The sequence below is a fragment of the Euphorbia lathyris genome, chromosome 6 (genome assembly GCF_963576675.1).
Source record: "Euphorbia lathyris chromosome 6, ddEupLath1.1, whole genome shotgun sequence".
Taxonomy (NCBI): domain Eukaryota; kingdom Viridiplantae; phylum Streptophyta; class Magnoliopsida; order Malpighiales; family Euphorbiaceae; genus Euphorbia; species Euphorbia lathyris.
Genome location: NC_088915.1, coordinates 56,979,884 through 56,997,101, shown reverse-complemented (window position 1 = coordinate 56,997,101; position 17,218 = coordinate 56,979,884). Strand labels below are relative to the sequence as shown.

The 17,218-nt window shown below is 36.0% G+C and overlaps 1 protein-coding gene across 1 annotated transcript; it reads left to right on the top strand.

Annotated features, from left to right (window-relative positions):
- The first annotated feature begins 5,554 nt into the window (after positions 1-5,554).
- Positions 5,555-7,054, top strand: LOC136232867 (xyloglucan endotransglucosylase protein 1-like). The gene is made up of 3 exons (XM_066022318.1): positions 5,555-5,830; positions 6,212-6,405; positions 6,510-7,054. Exons 1-3 carry the CDS (start codon positions 5,564-5,566, stop codon positions 6,913-6,915), a joined length of 867 nt encoding a protein of 288 aa, XP_065878390.1. The 5' UTR covers positions 5,555-5,563; the 3' UTR covers positions 6,916-7,054.
- Positions 7,055-17,218: the final 10,164 nt, after the last annotated feature.

Below are 17,218 nucleotides of genomic sequence, written 5' to 3'. Positions count from 1 at the left end.
TCCTACTGCACTAGCATAGGGAACTCGAGACATGTACTCCCTCTCTTCAGCAGACTTAGGTGCAAAAGCAATAGACAGATGTGCACTTGCAGCACTAGGAGTATTTATGGGCTTTGCGGTAGACATGCCAAATCTTGACAAGATCTTTTGAATATAGCCCTTTTGTGACAGAAAAAGTTTCCTTTTGCTTCTGTCCCTGTAAATCTCTATTCCTAGAATTTTCCGAGCTGCACCCAAATCCTTCATCTCGAACTCTGTGCTGAGAAGACCCTTCAACTTCTGAATGTCGTGCTTCTTCCTTGCAGCTATCAACATGTCATCTACATACAACACCAGATAGATAAAAGACTCATCTTCCAATTTATTGTAATAGACACAACAATCATATGGGCTCCTGGTGTATCCTGGCTGCATCATGTAGCTGTCAAACCTCTTATACCATTGCTAGGAGACTGCTTAAGTCCATACAAGGACTTCTTCAACTTGCAAACATAATTCTCCTTCCCAGGAATCTGGAAACCATCTGGTTGGGTCATGTAGATCTCTTCCTCCAAATCTCCATGCAGAAAAGCTGTCTTTACATCAAGTTGCTCAAGCTCCAAATCCTGATGTGCAACTATAGCTAGCAACACTCTAATAGAGGTGTGTCTGACTACTGGTGAGAATATCTCATTATAATCCACTCCCTCTCTTTGATTGAAACCTCTAGCAACAACTCTAGCCTTATACTTGACTCCCTCTGCATGTGATATCCCTTCCTTCATCTTGAGAATCCACTTGCAAGTAATAATATTTCTCCCTGGAGGTGGTATGACTAAATCCCATGTTTGATTCTTATGAAGGGATTCCATCTCATCTCCCATAGCAGCAAGCCATTTCTCAGAATCGGTGCCTGAAACAGCTTCTTGGTAAGTTGATGGTTCACGAGTGTCCACCTCTTCAGCAACTTGTAGTGCATATCCCACCATGTCCTCATACCTCTTAGGTGGCCTAACTCCAACCCTCCTTGGTCGATCTTGAGCTAAGCTACGATGTGTAGCTTCAGATGGTTGAGAAACTGATGGTGTAGACTCTGGCTCTATTTCTACTTCTAACTCTTATTCCTTCAAGCCACTCTCACTCTGTATGACCTGAAACTCCACCTTTTTATCAATGCTATCAGTTTCTATTGCAGTTGTAGGCTTCACAATGGGTCTAAGCACAGATTTTTCGTCAAAGACTACATTTCTGCTCAAAATGACCTTTTTCTCTGATGGAGACCAGATCCTGAAGCCTTTAACTCCATCTCCATAGCCTACGAACACTCATTTCTTGGCTCTTGGCTCTAGCTTACCCTCATTAACATGATAGTAAACTGTGCACACAAAAGCTTTCAAATTTGAGTAATCAGCAACCTTTCCTGACCACATTTCTGTAGCCGTCTTGAGTTGTATGTCGGTGTGTGGTCCGCGGTTAATCAAATAACATGCTGTGTTCACCGCTTCAGCCCAGAATCTTCTTTCTAACCCAGCGTTAGAGAGCATGCACCTCACCCTCTCTAGTAATGCCTGGTTCATTCGTTCAGCTACACCATTCTGTTGCTGTGTATTCCTGACTGTATGATGCCGAGCAATCCCTTCATCCTTACAGAACTGATCAAACTCAGACGAACAGAATTTCAGACCATTATCAGTTCGCAGCCTCTTTATCTTCTTTCCTGTTTGGTTTTCCACCAATGCTTTCCACTGCTTGAAATTCTTGAAAGCTTCACTTTTATGCTTCATCATGATGACCCAAGTCATCCTTGAATAATCATCAATCAGAGACATAAAATATATGTGACCTCCCAAAGACTCAACTCGAGATTGACCCCAACAATCAGAGTGGATGTAATCAAGTGTGTCTTTTGTTATGTGAATAGCTTTGGGAAACTTGCTGTGATGTAGTTTCCCAAAGACACAGTGTTCACAAAGCTCCAGACTCTTGACCTTATGACCATCAAGAAGATCATCCTTTGATAGAATCTGCATCCCTCTTTCGCCCATATGACCAAGTCTCATATGCCATATCTTTGTCATATCCTCCTGGTCAATCTCTGATGATGCAACATTAGCTGAACCTGTAACAGTGGAACCTTGCAAGAAATACAAAGTACCATGCTTCACACCTTTCAGAATCACATCAGAACCTTTATAGACGTGTAGAACTCCATCTTTTCCTGACCAGCTAAGACCCCTACTGTCAAACAGACTCAGAGATATCAGATTCTTCGTCATCAATGGAACATGCATGACTTCGTTCAACATGCAAAACTTACCATCATGTGTCCTCAACTTGATCGAGCCTATTCCAACTGCTTTGCAGACATGACTATTAGCCATTGAAATGCTACCTCCATCTACCTGCTTATAAGTTGAAAACCACTCTCTCCTTGGACAAATATGGTAAGATGCTCCAGAATCAAGAACCCACACATTAGAGTGATGAGTGTGTCCATCAGCAACTAGAGCAATATCATTTTCAGAGCTGCTGTCGCCATCTGCTACAACAGCAGAACCTGGTTGATTTTCTGATTTCTTCTTCTTCTTTGGACAATCAGTTTTCCAATGTCCTTTCTCCTTACAGTAATTACAGGTGTCATCTGGCTTGGGACCCTTTGAAAACGGCTTCTTAGACTTCTTCTTTCCACCGTTTCCCTTTCCTTTACTGCCGCTGGCAACCAATCCAGAGGCCTGATTATCTGCACCTGTATTGCTCGCCTTATGACGCAACTCCCTGCTATGAAGAGATGACCTAACTTCTTCCAGAGTCACAGAATCTTTACCAACAATAAATGATTGGACAAAATTCTCATATGAAAGCGGTAAAGACACCAACAGAATCAAATCAGCATCTTCATCTTCAATTTTCACATCAGTATTACGTAATTCTAATAATAATGTGTTCAATTGATCTAAATGATCCCTGAGTTGCATACCTTCCTGCATTCGCTGACCAAACAGATGTTGTTTCAGAAGAAGTTTGTTCGTTAGAGATTTCGTCATGTATAAGCTCTCTAACTTCATCCACAGACCAGCAGCAGTCTCTTCGTCTGAGACCTCAGTGATGACGTCATCTGCGAGGCACAACATAATTGCCTTTTCTTCCAGAATCGTCATCTCAACAGTGACTTCTCCCATTGCCTTCTTCAACGGCGTCCACATGCCTTGTTGTTTTAACAAAGCCCGCATCTTGATCTGCCATAGACTGAAACTATTTCTCCCAGTAAACTTTTCGATTTTCACATTCATCGCAGACATCTTTCTCTCCAGAAAACAAAAACCCGATCGGAAACCGAAAGCTCTGATACCAGTTTGTTGTGCGGAATTAATGAAAGATAAAATAATAAACAATCGGAAAACACAGATTTACGTGGTTCACCAACGTTGTGTTGGCTACTAGTCCACGGGCAGAAGGAGAATAGTATTATTAGGAGGCGAGAATTCAGATTACAATGATTAGGTTACATAATGGAGTATTTATAATACCTAATCTAACCTAATCCCACTAGGAACCCATGATCCTAATCCCACTAGGAACCCATGATCCCAATCCCAATCCAACTAGGAACCTATGATCCCAATCCAACTAGGAACCCATGATTCTAATCCAATTAGGAATCCGAAACTCAATCCTACTCCGAATAGGAAACGGGATATACTGGTTTAAGACATTACGACACACTCGTTCATAAGTTCCTTGAATGTAATCTAATCAAACATTATAATTTTATTTTCATGGTAAGATGTTAAATGATGATCCGAAATACAGAAATAAACACTAATTACATGAGTACAAAGATCAAAACTTAGCTTCTGGTGTATTATTTGGTGCATTCTTTGTGACGTAACAATTTTGCATTGCATTATTGGTGGATTTTCTCAAATAATGATTAATAAATTAATGATAAATTTGAGGTAATAACAAATAAACATTAATGATAAATTAGGGGTAATAACAAATAAACATCAAATCAAATATTCCCCCAACCCAATAATTGCGGTTAGTATAATAAAGAGATTCTTTATCCAATTTGGGTGTTGATAGTCATTAAATTAAGTCACGATTCTTGGTATATTTTTCAAAAATAAAACAGGCTGCAACTCACGAGACAACACAAGAATTCGACTTAATGCATCAAACTAGACCTACCTTACAACATTATAGACTAGTTCCTTATCCTTAAAATCACGGATTCTTCCATTTAAAAAAATAAAATAAAAAAAGTTTCACGGATTGAACAGCTAAATCCAAACAGGTAATAGTGTTATAATTAATTTTGTTCAATCACTTTCAGGGTATTTTACTTTATTATTTTTACCCATAACTCAAACCATTTCAAGTCCTTATATTCATTCGAAAATTCCACCAATAATGAGTTTTATGTTAGTTATTATTATTTTTTTTTAAAATTCTTCTTAAGTTTTATCTTTTTAAATTCTCTAATTTAGGGGTTGTTTGGTTTGGCTATTATTAACACATTGATGTTGTTGTTTTAGTTAATTGGATTGCTATTAGCTTTTTGTTATTAGCTGATTAATTAAATAAATGCAAACAACCTAAAAAACGCTGTTGTTTTTATAAAATAAGTTAAAAGTTCTTATTTTATAAATCTAACTGAACACTGTTTGTTTGGAGTGAAACGTTAAAAAACTGTTTTGAAAAACTAAAACAAATACTCATTAATTTAGGCATGTTTGTCTCCTGACCTATTATTTAGTCACGTTTGGTCCCTTACCTATTCAATTAGATAAAATCTCATTCATATTGGACAGAGACTTAAAAGTGAGGTTTATTTTGTTAGTAACTTGACATTAATAACCAATACGGAAATGACACGTGTCATAACAACACATAGACATAATAATGTGACAACCTAAATTATTTTTCCAACCTTAACAAATCGTTCTTCCTCAACCATTCAAGAAATTATTCTTCCCTAACACTACATGTTCCTCTTTCTGTTGGCGAATCGTGGTCTTCCCTAATGTAAGTCATTAATAGAATAAACATCAGTTAAGTTTCTATTCAATATGGATGAGATTTTATCTAATAGAATGGGTTAGAGATGGATGGCAATGGCAAAAGTTGCTTTTTGCCCTTAATTTATTAGATGATTCTATTAGAGGTTAGGCTCCATTTGGACAGGAGAAATAATTGGGTATGACCTTTTTAATCCATACACTATAATATCATAGGCACTATAATATTTATATAACAATTAATTAATAATCCTATTCTTTATGGTACTATTAAGACAAAATAAGCCAGAAGTAAAGGGTGTTATAACCCATTAAAATAAAATAAAAAACAGGCTGCACTTAACTTGAAAACAAAACTTATATTGCATTTCCAGCTCTATACTATCTGTAGTTTGGTGTTGAGTCCACTTCAAGAATCCTCATTTCAAACTAGCTACTACCCCCATTAAAAATTAATTAATTAAATATAATTTGTTATATTTATTTATACATTTTTCAGTCACCTATATAAAGGGCTTCAATTGAGTTGTATTCCAACACATCAAATTAAAAATATTAAGGATATGGCGAATTGCAGAGTAATAGTAGTGTTCTTGTTCTTCTCTACTCTGTTCATGGATAGTTTAACAGCTAATCTTCAGGAGGAATTAGAGTTAACATGGGGAGGCCAAAGAGCTAAGATAGTAGAAGGAGGAAAAGTCCTATCGCTAACCCTTGATAAAGCTTCTGGCTCTGGCTTCCAGTCTAAGAAAGAGTATCTTTTTGCCAGAATTGACTTGGAAATCAAGCTTGTTCCTGGCAATTCTGCCGGCACCGTTACTGCTTTCTACGTAAGTCACCTTCTCATTAATCACTTATAAAATTCGGTTGTTTTACTTACTGTTTGCTTTTTGCTGTTTGCTGTTCGAAAAGTCTGCTTTTCTACAAAACAGGGATTCCTTGTTCTTTTAAAAAAACTACAAAACAAACGAGAAGTTATTAAACAAACGCTTAAAACTCTTCATTTTAAAGTAAAAAGTCGAACATGATGAGCATGAAAAGCAGCAACTAAACACCAGTTTAGTTTACCTACTGATTACTGTTACAATTTGCTGTTAATATTAGAAAAAGCTGGTTTTTGAAAACCTACCTTTCTAAGAAGCTATATTTCAACTATGAAAGACAAACAATTGGTGTTTAATCGCGCTTAAAAGTCTCACCTTACATTGCAGCTATCGTCTCAAGGACCAAACCACGATGAAATAGATTTTGAGTTCTTAGGCAATGTAAGCGGCGATCCATACACACTCCACACTAACGTTTTCACACAAGGAACAGGAAATAGAGAGCAACAGTTTCACCTCTGGTTCGATCCCACCGTCAATTTCCATCTCTACTCCATACTATGGAATCCTCAACGTATCATGTAAGAATACGTACTAATTCAGAGATTAATATAAAATCTACGATTGAACCTTCACTATCGTATAGTTACCACTAATTTAATCTTAATTATTATTTTGTGCGTAGTTTCTTGGTAGATAACACCGCCATAAGAGTATACGAAAATCTAGAGTCCGTCGGAATTCCATTCCCAAAGAACCAGGCAATGAGGCTATACTCCAGCCTGTGGAATGCTGATCAATGGGCGACAAGAGGCGGGCAAGTGAAAACGGACTGGTCAAAAGCTCCATTTACAGCTTATTATAGAAATTTTAAAGCAAGTACATGTTTGTCTGCTAATTGTGCTTACAAGACAAGTGTAAATAATAATAATAATAATAATAGTTGGGAAAAACAAGGGGTGGATGCCAATGGAAGAAGAAGATTAAGATGGGTGCAAAAATATTTCATGATTTATAATTATTGTGCTGATTACAAGCGGTTTCGCCATGGCCGTCCACGTGAGTGCAGGAGTGCTACCAGGTTTTTTTAGTCAGTGATGGATCTTGGATTAACTAATAGTTGTTGTTTATATTTGTCTCGTGATTTATGAATGTTAAATATGCTGTCTTTTTTTGGTGTTCTTATAAATATTTGTAAATGGCCCTCCTTTTGTTAATAAACTTCCTATATTCAAATCTTGAGTTTCTTAATTATGTTATTTTCTGATGTTTCCTATCCAACTCATAAATACCAAATGGATACCTCAGTCTCGGTATGTGAATAAGTAAACATACTTCTTTAATTTGTTGCGGATCTAATATTTCTTAAAGGGTTTTACAAAACTAATTTCTAAATATATAAAATAGGAAAACTATAAAAAATAAATACTGTGGTTTGATGGATTTGAAAAAAAAAAAATACTTTCTATGGTTTAAGAGTTTGTAAATATGGAATCTATGTTCTATACAGTTTACAAAATCAGTCATTCCATTAAAAATTGTTGTTACTATTTATCAAAAAAAAAAAAGCGATTTGTAGCAATTAAAAAGGATGACTTTGCAAATTACTCCAAAATATAAGGACTGACTTTGCAAATTACTTAGAATACAAGGTCTGACTTTACAAATTAACTAAACCATAAGTATTATTTGATTGAAAAATTGAATCGCATAACTTTAACTAACATTTACAAAGCACATAACTCATGTTTGTAAACTTTTAAACCATGAGGACTATCTTTGTAAATTGGTCAAACCATAAGGTTTATTTTCATAATTTTGTCTATAAAATATTTATAAATATATAAAAAAAATTAAAACTAAAAAGAGAAAAAAAGAAGAAGAAAAACAATTAAATTTGCTATGATGAGAACGCAAAATACAAGAAAAATACAGTATACAGTGAAATGTATAATATAAAAAATGGTTAATTAATAGATGTCATGTGGTTTCACGGATTTGCAGATGGGGTGCCTGTGGTATTTTTCGTTACAAACGCAACCATGTGGTTTGCAAAATATTCATTTTTTTGTTGACTTTACCAAATTTGGCCAATAAAGACCTCAAAATAAAAATAAAAAAATCAACATTTAAATGATATAGGAAAAACAAAGAATACAGAAAAATAAATGAAAAATAAAAAATACGGAAAAAACGCAAAATCTAAGAAAAACGAGAAAAAGAAAAAACATGGGAAAGTGCAGAATAATACCGTTTGTTGCATTTTTCCCATATTCTCTTGTTTTATCGTTTTATTATTTTTTCGTTTCCAAGATTTTTTACTTATTTTGCATTTTTTCCATTTTTATGCGTTTTCTCCGTGTTTTGTGTTTTTCGCATTTTTTCCGTTTTTCTATGATTTTTCATTTTCTACGTTTTTTCCATTTTGACTATTTTTCTTGTTTTTACCGTATTCTTTGTTTATCTCATTTTCTGTATTTCCTCATATTCTACATTTTCCTTTATTATGTGTTTTTCTCGTTTTTCTCATTTTACGTATTTTTTATGTTTTTCGGGTTTTCTCATTTTTTGCGATTTTTGCATATTCGGTGCTTTCCTGTATTTTTCGTTTTTCACATTTTCTGCATTTAACTTTTTTTTTTTTTTGCGTTTTCCCGTTTCTATATATACCAACTCTTAGATTATGGTATATCTAATATATATAAGAGTTTGGATCTATTTCAGCACAAAAATTAACAAACCATTAAAAAAAAGTCAAAATAGGGTGCTGAGGAAATGTCTAAGTTTGATTGATCCCCCTAAGAGGAACACTAGCAACAACTCGTGATCAAAAAATCCTCCTGGTTTTTTTTTCGTGATTTCAAATCCTTATTTCTTGTATAGTTAGGTTTAAACTCTATAGAAGTTACTAATATGTTTATTTTTAGTTGTTTAGATGCAGGCGAAATCTAAAACAAGGGCGAAAAGGCAAAAGAGGAAACCTTCGGCCCCATCCCAGTCCTAGTTGATGCTCTAGAGACATGAAAAGTGTGAATACTCATGGGCGACCAACGAATACTCTAATAAGGCCAATTAAAATATGTATTATATACTATCTAAAAAAATAATAATATCAAATGATTTAATGTAAAAAAAGATGTATATTTATAACGTGATGAAGCAAATGGAGATCCCTCCTTTGAGCGCCATCGACCCCGGTGCTCGACGCCGGACGCCCATCGAGCCCGGATGAGTGCCTTCGCCTCTAGGGAAGAACATCTGTCTAGAGACCCAACACATGCGGACCAGCCTTGGCCCATGGAGAAACTTATAAAAAACCCCACCATAACCCTACAAAGGTAACTTCTTATCTCTCTAAGCACTTGGACTTTCTCTCTCTATACTCCCTTTACTAACTTGATCGTCAGGGTGTATTTAGAGGACCGCTCCTAGCGCAAGACGATCTTTTATGGATAACGTGTGCAACTCCTCAACAATTGGTGCGGTGAACGTGGATCAAACATTTTAAAACCATTTGCTTTTCTCCACCACACTCGACATGATGGAACCCCCCAACCAGTGGAACCTACGCCCAACAAGAAAGTGTTGGGGTTTAGTGTCCTATAGATAATTGTTGTAGGATATAAACTATTTATAAATGAATTGTTCATTATCATTTGTTTTATAAGATATAGTAAATTAAACTATATAAAGGCATTAATCTTTTATCATAACTAATCAAGTCAAATAAAAGAAATCCCAAGTTTATTTAAGTGATCATAAAGTGTTCATACAAGCATGAAGTGAGACTATACTTTATAATAAGTCAATAAACTTAAAATCAACCTAAGTCAAGTAATATGATAAAGGGGTTGGCATATTACTGTTGAGACTTGCATGTAACAGTGTTTTCTATCGAGACATAGAGCTGATCTCATAAGCTTTAGATGTGGAGATATCTAGACAGTTACACAGATCTAATGAAGGAGTTCATTAAGATTGAGACCCAACTTGAGATAACAGTATGGATAGATTTATCTAAGTGTCAATTGTTCATCTCATTGGTGTTAGTAGGTATAAGTAATCCTCAGACTCAAACAATCATTGATTAGCGATTCTGGATTATGAAGTGTGATGCTTTGATTCTGTGCGAGCACGATCCACTACAGGGGAGGCCCTAGGGTGTGTGAGAGCATGGTTGGATATCACATAAAGTAATTACAGGATAGTTAACATTAGATTGAGCATTTGTTGCTCCTGATAAGTAAGAGATATATACAAATGGCCGCTTGTGGTGAATTGAATGAAATCCTTGCAATGTGATAGAGTTAAGAGTAGAAATTGAGATTTCACTTAACTTATCTTTCAGAGTTGATTCCACCTAGACAAGTATAACAGAATTTTCGTTATATGTAACATGACACATTCCATGGTTATAAGAATTGTCTGAAGGATATAATTGATGAAGGATCAAATTATACTGGACCTAATATGGAAAGGCAAAAGCCAGTATTCAATCTGGCTACTCATCGCACTAAGGGAATGTCTAACGTTCTGCTAGTAATATCTGTTGAACTCATTCCGTTATATATAAGTTGAAATTAATCAGATTGAATTAATTCTAATAAATATATACGACTAGCAGTGATAAGAACCTAATGGATCGTAGAACTTGGAATCGGAGGACGGAATGGTAATTAAGAAGGAGGGAGTATATGGGCCGAATTTTGTACTTTAGGGATGAAATAATTTAATTGATAATTATAATTAGATTATGGTTATAATTAAATTATCTGATTATTGGATAATATTACTTAGAAGGTTTAACGTGATTATATCTCTAATTAGTTAAATCTCTAATATAAATAAATATCTAATTAGGATTAGGATTATTATCTATTTATATAAAGATATAAATAAAGATAATGATTATATTTATTTATTTATCTAATTAAGTAATCCTATTCGGAAAGGATTCTAATTAATTAAATTAAATCTCTAACTTAAATAAATATCTAATTAGATTAGAATTATCATTTATTTATTTGTAATAAAAAAAAATTAAAGATAATGATAATATCTATTCATTTATCTATTAGTAAATCTATTTAGAATAGGATTCTAATTGATTGATTAAACCTAATGTGATTATGGTTAATATTTGGAAGATTATTTACCCATACCTATGAATTTCGGCCAGTGCATATTCAAGAGGCTAAGAATTTCTTCCGACTCCATCTCGTCTTAATTACTCTTTCTTTTACTCTCTTTTTGATCTCGTATCGATTTCTTGAGAGACAATCAATTTAGATTGCTATTCATTGTTTGATTACTAATTGTTTTCTTTTCTGTTGTTATCATTGTTCGTGATATACGGTTGAGAAGTTGTTGGCACTTCGTTTGCAATGGTAGATAGTGTTGAAACACCTTTCCACAAGATTTTGATTTGACAAAATTCATCCGTGATTAAGAAAACAATTAAATTTAAGTGCTTTGATTTAATTATACTAATCAGTTTGTTCAATATTGAGTATAAGTATAAATATAAAAGTAAGACAGGACATAGTCAGCATGAGATAACAGATCAAGCGAAGTGGAATCAAACTCAACATCAAAAGATTGAAGCCTAAGTCCAACGAAGAAATGGCAAGATGGAACTCAGCATAAGAAGCCATCATAACAATCAAAGCTAAGCTAACTAAAAATGAACTCAGTATAGAAGTTGCCAAAGACAATGAATAACACAGTAGAAGCTGAGTGAAATCATCAAGACAGCATGAAAAGAGTCGTTCGCTATAAGACAAAGATTGCCAACCCTATGCACCAATAATTGAAACCTTGGAATTACGCAAAAGACATATTCCGAGATGTATGGGTCAATGGTTTATTGCTAAAAGACAACTGCTACAAGAAGACAATGTCTGAAGCAAGAAGACAAAAATCTGACGACTGTGGAAAACAGAGGAATGGATTGGCCTGAGAATTCTGAAGCTGACCAGAGGCTATCGCCTAAAAGAGTCGTTTTAACATTAACGACTACAACATTTTAAAATGATCCAACCTCAGATTTTCTCCTATATAAGGACAATCAAAATCCTTGGATCATTGCCGATAGACAAAAAGAATACAAGTGAGAAAGATACAAATTCAAAGCACTCAAAAACAAGAAAAGGATCTTACACCAAACTTCCATTCTTTGTGTAAATGCTAGATTGATTGTCTGTAATCATCAAAAGTGTTCTTTGTTTGAAAGGGAACAAATTCTTATCAATTGTAATATTGAGAGTGTAAACTGAGTACTTGGTGTTGAGTACTTAGTGGTAGAGAAATCTAGGTGCTAGGTCGTAGCACTTAGTAGGAGTTGAGTAGACAAATAGAGGAAGGTACTCTTGCATATTCAACTGCCTGTAATCGGTTTGTGCTCTACCGTTAAAGAGCTCAGTATTGGATTCTAAAAGCCCGGAGGACTATGAGGACTGGACGTAGGCAGAGAGGCCGAACCAGGATAAGTGATACTGAGTAATCTCTAACCATATATATATATATATGTGTGTGTGTGTGTGTGTGTGTGTGTGTGTGTGTGTGTGTGTGTGTGTGTGTGTTGTATGGTAAATTTACTCAACATTTAAATTGACTAAGCTGACTCTGAGTAAATTAAGGTGCCGAGTTGAAAGCTGACCTCTGAAAGTGTCAATTCTTTACTCTCAAGTAAAACAGTTTTAGTCAATATCTGACTAGAGCTGTCTTACGCTATATTCGGCCAAGCTGACCAAAAGCTGAGTTGATAAACTCACCTAAAACTGTTAAGTCAGCATAGATAATTTTTGAAAAAGTTATATTAGTTCCTAACCCCCATTTGGAACTAATCACACGGGACCAACAAGTGGTATCAGAGCCTAAGCTCACTACTCAAAGATTTAACAATCTTGAGCTGATCCCGAAAAATGGGTGAGAACAGCACTCGTTTCCTTCCCGGGAACCAAACAACATAGATACTCCCTGAGGGATTATCAATCACTAGACCTCCCTTATTCTTTGGGTCTAATTATACATTCTGGAAGAATAGAATGAAGAATTTTATTCAAGCTACAAACATGAGTGCATGACTTGCAATTGTTCAAGGTCCACATGTGCCATACAAAACTGTTAATAATGAGAAAGTTGTTAAGAGTGAAGCTGAGTGGACAGAGGATGATCTTAAAAAATTACAAAATAATGCTTCGGCTATAAATATGCTTCACTGTGCTTTAGATGCTGCAGAATACAATAAGATTTCAGGTTGTGAGTCAGCACAGGAGATTTGGAAAAAGCTTGAAGTGACCTATGAAGGCACTAGTAAAGTTAAGAAGTCCAAAGTCAATCAGCATATGAGACTCTACGAGCTGTTCGAGATGAACGAGAACGAAGACATCTCTGAAATGAACTCAAGATTCACAAATATTATAAATGAGCTCAAAAGGCTTGGAAAGAACTTCACTGAAGAACAACAAGTGAAGAAGATCTTGAGAAGTTTGCCTAAAAGTTGGCAAGCAAAGAAAACGGCTGTAGAAGAAGCTCAAGACTTGACTACCTATAAATATGATGAGCTGATTGGATCCTTGCTGACCCATGAGATTTCCATGAAAAACTTCGAAGCTAAAGAAAAATCTGAAGATAAGAAACAGAAATCACTAGTGATGAAAGCTGACTCCACAGATGCTGACTCGTCGGATGATAAGGAGATGGCCATGTTCACAAGAAAGATGAAGAAGATGTTCAGGAAGAATGAGAGGAATATCAAAAGGCCTTTCAGAACAAGTGACAGGTACAAAGCTGAGTCCAGCGACAAATACAAAAAGGACAGTTCCAAGTCTGTCACGTGTTTTGAGTGCCACCAAACTGGGCACATTAAGTCAAGCTGTCCCAATCTCAAGAAAGAGAAGAAAGGGAGCAAAAAGGCTATGGTAGCAACATGGAGTGATAATGATGAGTCAACCTCATCTGAAGCTGATGAAAATGAAACAGCCAATATATGTTTCATGGCTGATGATGCTGACCAAACCAAATCTGAGCAAGCTGACCTATCTGATGAAACTGACCAGGAGGAACACAACAATGAGGTAACATCCTTACTTTTGCTTAGAAATGAAATGGTAAATGCCCTGGGTGATTTATACACACTAACTAAGAAGTGTAACAAGAAAATAAAATCACTCAACAGGCGATGTGACGAGATTGAAGAGGTCAAGCTGAGTGACCTCCGATATCTCCTCCAAGACAATTCTGATTTACATAGCAACATTCAAATAATGCATAAGTTTGTCACGGAGGTCCAATCCGAGTCAAAGAAACTAAGAAAGGATGTTACAACCCTACAGAGTCAAGTAAAAGGCTCAAATAGCAAATCCCATGCTAAGTACGCAAGTACTAGTCAGCATAAACAGTTCACCCAGTGTGACTGTTGCGGGAAAAGGGGACACACAAAAGATGTGTGTTGGTTCAACAAGCGGATTGTCCAATGTGATTTCTGCGGAAGAAAAGGACATACCACTAAGGTATGTTGGCATGCTCAGCATAACAATGCTGACCACACTCAGCATCACCCTCAAAGGGTAATCTATTGTGACTTCTGTGGTAAGAAAGGCCACACTATAAAAGTATGTCGTCACAAACTAAAGTACGACTTTGCACCTGTTTATACTAACAAGAAAGGACCCAAAAAGAATTAGGTACCTAAAGATGAATAGTTTAAAATGCAGGTTAGCTTGACATGCATGGAGAAGTCAAAACTTTGGTACATAGACAGCGCATGCTCAAGGCATATGACAGGTGATGAAACACAGTTCATCACACTAGAGCTTGAACGAGGTGGAAGTGTTAGCTTTGGAGACAATAAGAAGGGTAAGATAGTCGGCTCAGGTACTATCGGAGATAACCTAACTATTGAGTCAGTCTCCCTAGTTAAAGGTCTCAAATACAATCTGCTGAGTGTAGCTCAGCTTTGCAAGAGCGGCAGAAAGGTTGTATTTGATGATACTAAGTGTCAAATAATCGAGGGAAATACAAACGAATTGATTTTAACTACCCCTCGTGTAGATAATGTATACATGCTAAATTTAGAAAAACAGGTTTCTAAAAACATATGCTTAGTGTCTAAAGAGGATAACTCCTGGCTGTGGCATAGAAGACTTGGGCATGTTAGCATGGACCTTCTTGCCAAATTAGCTAGAAAGCAATTAGTTGAGGGATTGCCCAAATTAAAATTTGAAAAAGATCAATTGTGTAAAGCTTGTCAGCAAGGCAAGCAAACCAAAAAGTCATTTCATAATAAAAATATTGTCTCAACCAAGAGACCATTGGAATTACTACACTTGGATCTTTTCGGACCTATCCAGCCACTCAGCTTGGGAGGTAAGAAATTTTTCTTGGTCATTGTAGACGATTTCTCTCGGTACACTTGGATCATCTTGCTGAGTAGCAAGGATGAAACTTTTGAGATTTTTACCACATTGATTAAAAAGCTTGAAATTGACAAAGACCTAAGAGTAGCTCACATTAGAAGTGACAATGGTGGAGAATTCAAAAACCAACAATTTGATGAATTCTGTTAAACCAGTGGTATTGACCACAATTTCTCTGCTCCTAGAACACCTCAACAAAATGGGGTTGTTGAAAGGAAGAACAAAACGATTGTCGAAATATCTAGGACCATGCTGAGTGAAAATAGGCTTCAAAAATACTTCTGGGGTGAAGCTGTCCACACATCATTCTACATACTGAATAGGGCTCTAGTTAGACCTATACTTAAGAAAACCCCATATGAACTTTGGAAAGGACGAAAGCCCAACATTGGCTACTTTCGTGCCTTTGGGTGTAAGTGTTTTATACTCAACACAAGGGATAATCTTGGAAAATTTGATGCTAAAGCTGATGAAGCGATCTTTTTAGGGTACTCAACAAACAGTAAAGCATATATAGTATATAATAAAAGAACTCAGGTTGTAGAAGAGTCTGTACATGTTGAGTTCGATGAAACTGACCCTACAGGAAAGTTAGCTCAGCTCGAAGAAGATGAACCAAGCTCAGCTTCCGCTGATCAACCAGAAGCCTCTGTGTCATCAATACAAGGGCTGGCCAAAGGTAAGCAAGAAGTTGAAATTACATTTGCTGACCAATCTATTCATGTAGAGATTGTAGAAACACCTGTTCCAAACGACTAAACATTACCCAAGGAAAAAAAATTCCAAGAGGACACTTAGAGAAATCCATTCTTGATGCTGCTAACAACAAGTTGATGACAAGAGATCAACTTAGGAAGTTCCTCAGTAATGTCACCTTCGTCTCAATGCATGAGCCAAAAAAATTCGCTGATGCTGAGCACGATGAATATTGGATAAATGCCATGCAAGAAGAACTTGACCAATTCACCAGAAATGAGGTATGAGATTTAGTACCTAGGCCTAGAAATCAAAAGCCCATAGGAACTAAGTGGGTCTTTAGAAACAAACTAGATGAGCACGGAAATGTAATAAGAAACAAATCTCGACTTGTAGCCCAAGGCTATAGTCAGCAAGAGGGTATTGACTATGGGGAAACATTTGCACCAGTTGCTAGGTTAGAAGCAATACGTATATTGTGTGCTTATGCCAGTTTCATGAACTTTAAGTTATAAAAAATGGATGTTAAAAGTGCATTTCTTAATGGTTTCATAAACGAAGATGTATATGTTAATCAACCTCCTAGGTTTGAAGATCCAAAATTTCCAAACCACGTTTATAAACTCAAAAAGGCCATGTACGGCCTAAAGCAAGCTCCAAGAGCTTGGTATAAGAGGTTGACCAACTTCCTGCTGACCAGGAACTATGTCAGGGGAAAAGCTGACACAACCTTGTTCATTAAGAAAAAAGGGAAACATACCCTACTTGCACAAATATATGTAGATGATATAATATTTGGTGTTACTGACGAATCTTTGTGCAAAGAATTTAGCAAATAGATGCAAACTGAGTTCGAGATGTCCATGATGGGTGAACTCAACTTCTTCCTTGGACTTCAAATTAAGCAAGGTAAGAACGGCATCTTCACAAGTCAGTCCAAGTACACCAAAGAAATGTTAAAGAAATTCGATATGATGGACTGCAAACCCATATCAACCCCTATGGGTGCTGATACTGTCCTATGCAAAGATGAGAAAAGTAAGTCAATAGACAGTAAACTCTATCGAGGTATGATAGGTTCATTACTTTATCTCACAACTAGTATACCTGATATACAGTACTCAGTATGTTATTGTGCGAGATATCAAGCTGACCCCAGGGAATCTCATCTAACGGCTGTAAAAAGAATTTTTAGATATTTGCAGAGCTCAGTTGATGCAGGTCTATGGTATCCAACTTCAAATGACTTCACACTCATTGGATATGCTGATGTTGACTA